At 44.8% G+C, this 8,976-nt stretch overlaps 1 protein-coding gene across 4 annotated transcripts in view; it reads left to right on the top strand.

The window, feature by feature from the left end:
• Positions 1–3,480: 3,480 nt before the first annotated feature.
• The window catches only part of Wnt2 (Wnt family member 2), a 44,460-nt gene continuing 38,964 nt past the window's right edge, over positions 3,481–8,976 (top strand). For 2 of the 4 annotated variants that reach the window (XM_010621893.2, XM_010621895.2), the window contains exons 1-2: positions 4,657–5,038; positions 7,085–7,311. In XM_010621893.2, the coding sequence (XP_010620195.1) occupies positions 4,956–5,038; positions 7,085–7,311 (310 nt within the window). In that variant the 5' untranslated portion in view covers positions 4,657–4,955. Of the gene's footprint in view, positions 3,570–4,655; positions 5,039–7,084; positions 7,312–8,976 lie in introns of those variants that run through there. The other 2 variants (XM_010621894.2, XM_033758172.1) reach the window with 2 other exon arrangements.

The raw sequence follows: 8,976 nt of genomic DNA on the forward strand, positions 1-8,976 counted from the left end.
TGCCTATTTTCTCCTTTTGAAACTCCAAAAGATATTATAATTGTCATTGTAACTATTAATATCAATTTGAGTTTTTCCACAGATTTACCTTTTCCAATGTTCTTCATTTCTTCTTGCAATTCCATAATTTTATCTGGGATCATTTTCTTTTATCAGCTCTGTTGATAATGGGTTTCTTACATTTGTTTAAAAACATCTGATCTTTACAATGAATATAGCAGTCAAGTTTGGCAGTATCTCTCCCACAAAATATAACTGTAGTCTCGTTCTCTCTTCTCCTAGATCTCCAATTACAACTAAGTCAGACTTTTCACTTTATCATAGTAATCATATTTTCTTTTCTATATTTCTCATCCTTTTAATTCTATGGATCATTATTATACATTACTCTGGATACTCAATATTAACTTCTGTTTTAGTTTATTAATCCCCTGTTCTGCAATCTAATTCTTACTTTATTATCCTATTCTTATCAATTTATCTATCTAATTCTTGTTATTGGTCCACTCTTTCCCAAATTCTGAATTTTGATTTAAATCCTCTGTATAGATTCCAATTTTTTGTTAAAATTGTGTTTTTCTCGGTTACTTTTTAACCTTTTATTTTTAGCCCCTCTCAGATGAATCAGAACTCTAAATAACTTGCAGGTCCATTTCTGTGTTCTGCCGTTTCTCTTGTTGAGCCTTGTTTTAGGATTCTCTTTTCCCTTTCTCTGCCCTATTTCCTCCTTTTCATCCTATTCCGTGTTTGGTATAATGAATGACAGTCTGCAGATCTCCTGAACGATGTTATATTCCTTCCAAGGGGGTTGAGTTTTCTTTTGATTTCTAAATAGAATAGCCATGGTTCATCATGATCCTGTCCAGGTTGGCTTTAGACTTCATTCAGGCTGCTCTTTCATTTTTGCTGTTACTCATGGAACGTAGTCCTTTTTCCCAAGGTAAGGGATAGAGAAAAATCTCCACTTCATTTTCAAAGGCCATTTTTACTATTACAGATTTTTAAATTTTATTTCATTTTTTGTGATTCTGTGGATCAAACCCAGAGTCTTCTGCATGCTGAGCAATTACTGTTCCACTGAGCTATATCTCCAACCCACTGTTACCTTTTTTTGATGAGTGTTTACTTCATTCTTATAAATCCCTCTGGTTCTATGGGACTTTTGTTCTTTCTTAGAGTACATAATATGAGGAAACAAGATTTTAAATTTTGTCTTAAGACATGCTTTTTACACTAAGCATTACTGTTATGTTAAGCCATGGCCTTCCTAGCATCTTGCCTGAATGCCTAAGGCTCAATGAGGTCTCTGTGACCTGCTGAGCTGGAACCTCAATATCAATACTGCATGGCACACAGCAGGCAATTTATGCTAGGCCTTCCAGACTTTCCTCATGATATGAAGCCCAGCTCTCGACCAAGGACTCACTGTAAATCTTCATGTAGGCTTCTGAAACCCTCTTTTTCATAGCTACCTACATTCAGAAATGCTACCCCACCGATTTCAGCTATTTCAGTAACCCCAAACTCTTCTTTACATCCTTAACAGAGAGTACCGTTCTCCTTGGGTTTTACCTGCTTGCACCCAAGAAAAAAGTGCTCTTCATCAGAAAAAGCAGGATATTTATAAGATAGTTATGGAGTTCACCTCAGGTGTTTCTTTCCTCTCATGAATCACAGCCATATACTGCTTGCTACCTGATGCCTGAAAAGATATTCTTTATATCATTTTGCCCAGTAGTATAGTTCTTTGCAGGGCTAGAAACAAGTCTGGTGTATATTAATTCCAGTGCACAGTGAGATTGAAACGATTGATATTAGAATTTTTCCTCTGGTTAGTGAAAGGCTGTATTAGTAGTCACTGCCTTAAGAAGAAGCCAGCTCAAATTGAAAGACAAATGATTCAAGAAGTGACTCCATTTTTAAAGGGTGGAGGTGGTTTGGTAGTAAATTAGTTCTCTCTCTCTGCCCTGGGAGATTAGACAAACAATGGATCTAACTAAGAAAATAGACTGACTCATTTGGCTACAATGCTATACTGAAGCTAAAAGCAAACTATCAATAATCTCCAAAAAGGGAATCAGGTTTTATTTACTATAGCTGAATTTTACTGTCAATTCTGACATTTCTCATTGATGAAATTTTAAAATCAGATATTAAATTCATAGATCTAATGGCACTCTGAACCTTGTTTTTTTTATTCTCATCACGTGCTATAAGTAGACCAAAGTCACACAGTTTACTCATTCATTAGCGCTTCTTTAGGATGGTAGTTTTTATTGCAAAAGAAGTGAAAAGTTTGCTGCAATCTCCTTTCCTTTTACTTTTCTCGAGTGTGTTTCAACTACATCTCCTAGTGAGCACCCCATCTTCAAAGGAAAGGGTACATAAAAGAATAGGTGCCGATGAGAACGGAGTAAAGATTCTGGTGGGGAGAAGTTGAATGACTAAGCAATGGGTCATAAGTGAATAAAGGTGGAGTACAGGAGGGAAATAGAATCACAGATCTGGAAGAGACAAGTCATCTGGTCCAGACTCGCTAGACAGGTCAGGAAGGGGCGTTTTTTCACATTTGGACTTAACTTCTCTTGAAATTTGTCAGCCCTTTGCGTTTTTGATTTCTCCTGGGGAAGATATGTGGCAGCTCCTCCTGCATCCCCAGGATGAAGTTCTTCGGAGTGAATTTAATTAGCTTTGAGAATGGACCATTCCTTTTCCAGGAGGTCTGTTTCAGGTTTAGGTCATTCCACTGGCCTCATAATCAACTGAAGGGCAGGTCTCCTGGACACTCAGTAATTCCCTGGGTGGAGAGGAAGGGCTTCTAAACTGATGGTCACACTCCATGTATTTCTAACACCCCTGAGCTGTGAGTACATAATGTGCTGAGACGGGTGGGACTTTGAATTGGTCTTTTTAAGGTAGTTTAAATTCCCATTCTCCGTGACAGAAGCGTACAGTTACCTGCCTTTCCCAACTTACACATCCACAGCCCTATTTTATTATCTGCTAGAAGTGAAACTTTGGCAAGTCATGGTTCTTCAGGGCCCAGCCATCTCTGCTACCCATCCCGAGTGTCTGGATTTAATTCAAGAAACCGTGAGACAAAGGATAGTGGAGGTTATTCCTCTGCTTCATGAGGATGGGGGCTCGGAGACTCAGTACCGAGGTTCGGAAGAGTTGCTGTTCTGCCGACCTCGCCCCTCCCCCACCAGCCAGCGCACGTTCTCCCGCAGAAACGCGCCCCTCCCCGCCTTCCAGACCAGCGTAGACCGAGCACAACTTCCCCTGGGTCGCAGCCCAGCGATACGAGCGGCCCTGGCTCAGAGCCCTGCTCTTCCCGAGTCGTGGGTGGCGCGGCGCTTGTTTCCCTCTCCTCCCTTTCCGGACCCAAACGGGGATGTATCTGGGTCAGCCTGGGAGGGGCTGGACCTGCTGGGGACCGGCGTGGGGGAAGGGGGTGGCGATGACAGCATCTTTCAGGTTTTTGGCATCTCTGGGCTGCGCCTCGTCCAGCCTCTCACCGTGTTCTCGCTGGGCGAGAGCTGACGTTTTGGCCGGTCCAGACCCAAGAGGTGGGTGGAAAGGGGGTGGGGAAGCCCGTTTTTCCTACCCAGACGCCCCCAACACCCCCTGCACAATGAGGCGCCGCTGCCCCCCACCCCTGTTCCCCAGGGCACGCTCCCCGGAGTGGGTGGTAGATTCCCCCGCCCCAGGAAAAGAGCAGTGGAACAGTTCACGGCCGCTGCGAGTTCCTGGTCTTCCTTCCTTTCCGGTGATAAAACGATGGGGCTACAAGCCAGTTGCTGCTCAAGATGCTCCACCCGCGGGCCCAAGCCCCTGCCGTGGCTCTGTGGGGCCCCAGTTTCAGGACCAAGGGTCCCTTTACCTCTCCCAGGCGCTCAGTCTGAGCGGGGCAGCGGGAAGTGCAACCCAGGCTGGGGGGGGGGTAGACCCTGTGGCTGCCTGGCTGCCTGGGATCTTCCTTGCAATGCCAGGGCGGAGCTGGGTATGCATAAAAGCCGCATCTTCCCCCGGTGCTTTGCCCAGATTGCTGGGTGAGGTCCTGAGGGTCATGGTCCCTTGGGTCTGCTCCCGCAAGCAAACTCTGTGTGCGTGTGTGTCTGTGTGTGTGTGTGTCTGTGTGTGTGTGTGTGTGTGTATGTGTCCAGCACCAAGGGACCAAGGCCCCATGTCTTCATTCCCCTGAGGCCTAACCCCTTCCTCCCCAAGCTCACCCCACACACCGGGCAGCTCCAGATTTACAAGTGCTCTTCTCTCCCTCTTAGTGTGAGGAAGACAAGCGAAGCTGTGAGTTGAAAATCATCTCTGGGTTTTTCTGTATTGCACACAGCAATCTCCTTATCCTTGCCCTCGTTCCTTGCGTTTCATCGTTGGGGACTAACGTTTGCCTGAGAGTAGCCTCAGCTATTCAAAACACATGTTCTGTACCCAGAGCCCACGGATGCTCTTTGGCCAGGAGCTTCCCCCAAGGTGCCTGCCTCCTCGGTGCTCGCAGCTACGCAGACGCATTCCTCCTCCCGTCTCACTTCACAGCCAGGCATCTTCTGCCATCATTCCGTTTCATCCACTTCTGCATGAAATCCCATGCCCCCACCCGCCCCGCCCGGCGCAGCGCCCCCTCCTTTGGCTGCGCCCTGCTGGAAGCAGAACGGACAGGGGCGCGCGGGAGGCGCGCACAGCTCTCCGGCTGCCCATGCTCACTGCGCCTGGGGAATTGGGCTGTGGGCGAGGCGGCCCCGGCTGGCCTTTATCGCTCCCCGGGTTCGTCTTTTGAAACTTTATCAGGGAGTCTCACCACTCGCAGCAGACGCGAGCGGGGGGCGGGGGCGAGGCGCCGGCAGCCGTGACAAGGCGGTCCGGCGCTGAGCGCTTCTGCTCGGGGCACGCATGGCGCCCGCACACGGAGTCTGACCTGATGCGGACTCAAGGGGGTTAATATGAACGCCCCTCTCGGTGGAATCTGGTTCTGGCTCCCTCTGCTCTTGACCTGCCTCATCCCTGAGGTCAGCTCTTCATGGTGGTAAGTCCGTGCCCCAGGGTGCGGGGTGGATTTTTGGAGATGGAAGTGTGGACCTCGCTAGACACATAGACCCCTCCAGGCAGCGCTTTCCCGCAACTGTGGCCGTTGTGGATTTAGGCCTGAGCCCCACTGCTGCCTGCTGTCCCAGCATCCTGAACTGAGCCCTTTGCTTTTCTAGCAACCTATTTCACCTTTGACAACTCACATGCCTCTTCAAATGAGAGCTTGGATGTTTGCTTATTTGCTGAGAGACACCTTACCCTGGTCTCTTGCTCTAGCAGAGTATGACTGTGCTTGCGTGTGCGTGCATGCAAATTCATCTCGAAAACTATAACCATCTCTTCCCCTGCCCCCCGCCGTGTTCTCAGAAAACTGCCTCAAGATAAACCAATTCAGGCAGTCAAGAGCTTTAGAGCCCAAAGCTTGTGATTTTGCTTTATTTCCTGTCCTTCCACATTCCTGATGTTTCACCCCAGTGAGGCAGAAGAACATTTTGCTGCCTACAGGTAGAGACTATGGTCTTGATGCAAAGCTCTTGACCCTGAGGCATCCAAGTTATTACCCTGCTTAAAACTGTCACCCCAAGGAGTAACTCTGCTGCTGTCCTTTGTACACTGACCCACAACTTATTTATTTTGTATAGTGATGGGATCTTGGGGGTTAACAGGTATTGCATAAGTAAAAGTTTTAAAGGCATATTCTTGACCTATCCAGAAACTCTTCCCCATCTCTTGACAGATCCTGAAAAGAGATGGAGTTGAGAGCTCTCTAAATTCCCTGTCCCTAAAAGTTTCAGAATCGATATTAAAATGCTGGTTCCAAAAATTGCGTTATAGTGGGCTATTTTTCAAAGAATCTGGCAAGAGTAAGGAATCTCCACCAAAGGAAAGACTAGAGCAGGAATGTTTTAAGAAGACACTGAGCTCTTCAACAGAGCAAGGCAAAGAAAGCCTGGATGGGAAGAGAGCTGCAGCTCTTTCCTAAGTGTGCTTTGAACGAGAAGGTGTGTAGCTGTGACACTGCTGACACAGGATCAAAGACTGATTTATCAGACTGACCATTTTTCAATAAAATGACTATTTCTGTTTCCATAGGTGTATAAACATTATTTATTACTCGGGCATTTTGTCACATTGTCTCTCAGCTGTCACTTAAATATATATTTTGGAAGTCACAGCTGTAACGATTTTATGATCATATAAAATAATGAAAATACAAGAAAAAGACATTCTCCTTGTTTGAGCGCTTCAGAAAACACCTATGGCAGCTTGGGTTTATATAAAAGGTACCTTTCTAAACATTTCACAACTAATAGAGAACATCTGGGTAGGGATGATGATGTAATTTTTTTTTGTTAAAGTTTCTTTTCAAAAAGTACTTTATGGAGCTATAATGCTGATTCTTCCAAACATTTAGTTTCCTTATAACAATAGAAAGAATTATTTTCCAAAGGTTTTCTGTAAAAAGCCAAAAAAAGAACTTGAAAATGGAAATATGTAAAGGATTCTTTAGAAAGGAAAGAGCGGCCTATCTGAGCAGAATGTAGTGTCAGATACCAGCAGGTGTTGGTTAGATAGACTCAGACAGTTTTTAAGATATTAGGTCAAATAAATGGGATTGAAGGGCTTTTAAAGGCCAACTTCTCTCAAAGCCAAGTCCAGACGCATTGTGTCACTGAGAGCAGAGCAGTCCTCCACCCCCCAAAGCACACACCCCAAGACATATTGCCCTCGCCCAGTTCTGTTCTCTGGCTGGACTGCATGTGGACTTCCCCACCACCACCTGCACAGAGCGTCTTGCTGTGGCGCTTGCTTGCTTTATGTGCACGAGACACTCGTCACTCCATGTAAAGGAGCCTTCTGCCGGATCACACCCTATGCCTCCTTTGCCAGCTTCGTCACTGAATTAAATAATCCTTGGTTTCTAATGTTATCACATGCAGAAGGCATTCATATTTGAACAGTGGTTTGAACTCGGGTCTCCTGGCGAACAGTGAGCCTCCCTGGCTATTCACATCGCTCTCGCTTCCATGTTGGCTCCTCACAGGTACATGAGAGCGACTGGTGGCTCCTCCAGGGTGATGTGTGACAATGTGCCAGGCCTGGTGAGCCGCCAGCGGCAGCTGTGCCACCGACACCCAGACGTGATGCGTGCCATCGGCCTGGGAGTGGCGGAGTGGACAGCAGAGTGCCAGCACCAGTTCCGCCAACATCGCTGGAACTGCAACACCCTGGACAGGGACCACAGCCTCTTTGGCAGAGTCCTGCTCCGAAGTGAGTGTCCTCCCTTGGCCCAGCTCCGTGGGCCGCCCTCACAGCTCTCTCCTCATGTGGTCTTCAGAGCCACCACTCGTCTCTTACTAGATTCTATCTCTTCCATCAGTTTGTGCCATGAGGTGGTATTGTCTCATTTTACAGATGATGCCTCGAGAAATCAAGGAATTTTTCTGAAGTCTTACAAGGGCTCAGCCCTAGAGGATGATGTGTACGCTAGGTGGTTGACTTTTCACCTTTTTGCTATATCACTTCAACCATGCTGTTCCTCCTCCTCGGTCAGATTTTGTCCCTAGAATAGAGGAAGCAGCCACAGGGCTCTTTTGACTGTTTTCCTTATCTTTCTAGGGCTTGAACATTTTAGAAGAGTTTGGGCAGAAGATCAGGATGGAATACTCAAATCTTTTATTAGCCAGATTTTTGCAATTTAAAACAAAACATGAAAATAAAGAAGCAGAGACAAATGTTTGTTCTTTACCTCTGACCTCTCAGTTGGCTACTCAGCCTTGAGTCAATCGGTATCTAAATTAAACACTATTTTCAATAGATTGTAAATTCACTAAGGACAAGGACCAGCCTGTATTCCTTGCTCCTTGCTTGGTGTCATGTGTACTGTAGGCCTCGTGCATTTATTACAATTAATGACTGGATGAACTTGTAGTGAGCACCTTCTCTTTTCCAGCTACATTTTCTTATTAGTATATGTTTCAAGTACATGATCATTGTATTCATCGTGGGGACTCAGGACAATTATTTATGGAAGATAGGAGTATGAATCGTGTATACATAAATTTATTTTTCCTTAGAAGATTTAAAGGTTACCTAATTATATAATAAACTTCTTGAAAGTTCTGAATTTTAAAAGAGCTTACTATCTAGTGTATAATTGGAGAAAATCGATTGAAAAGCAGATTTTACTTTCAAATAATACCTATCCACTAACCTGGCATTATCAGCATTATCTATGAAATAACACGGCCAATTTGCTACTGGGAAATCTGCCTGAAAACACAATGGTTTATGTGCAAACCCCAGAAAGTGGGAACTTTACACTTGTTTTTTGCCCACCCCGACACCCCATTCCCAAGAAAATCATCCAGGCTGTGCACTTGGTAATGCTTAACAGAGGGTGTTTCTATCATGTAATCATCACAGCCCTAGGGTTTTATGAGGCCAAATGCATAACTGAATGTCTCTAAAATCCCCCATGGGCGTAGTACTCTCACTCTTAGAGTATCCCTAAAGTTAATTTACTGCAATATTCTCCAGTTTTATTCTCCAGTTTAAGAACTATATTCTTCTGCATTGCTTTTGGACTTTCAATATGACCACAAATTTTTGAAAGAATAATAGTAGTAAATTTCAGCTTCATGGAATTCTGAGACTTCACCTAGATTAGTTCACCAGTGAATCAGTTAAAGTGTTAGAACTTGTCAAAGAGAATTTGCAAGTATCTATCTAGCACAAGTAATCTTGGGATATCTTTGCAGTCCTGGAGTATTAAAAGATGTATAAAGATTTTTCTTTATCAAATTGCTCATAGCCATTTTCTAGTGATTTAAAATTAGTTGCATTTCTCATTTATAGAATGATCTCCTTGAGATCAATTATAATATTTTCATAGTGGAAAAAAGAAAAACCCTTTAGACCACACAAATCAAAGGA

The sequence above is a fragment of the Fukomys damarensis genome, unplaced genomic scaffold, assembly GCF_012274545.1.
Source record: "Fukomys damarensis isolate Sample0158 unplaced genomic scaffold, DMR_v1.0_HiC HiC_scaffold_4, whole genome shotgun sequence".
NCBI lineage: Eukaryota > Metazoa > Chordata > Mammalia > Rodentia > Bathyergidae > Fukomys > Fukomys damarensis.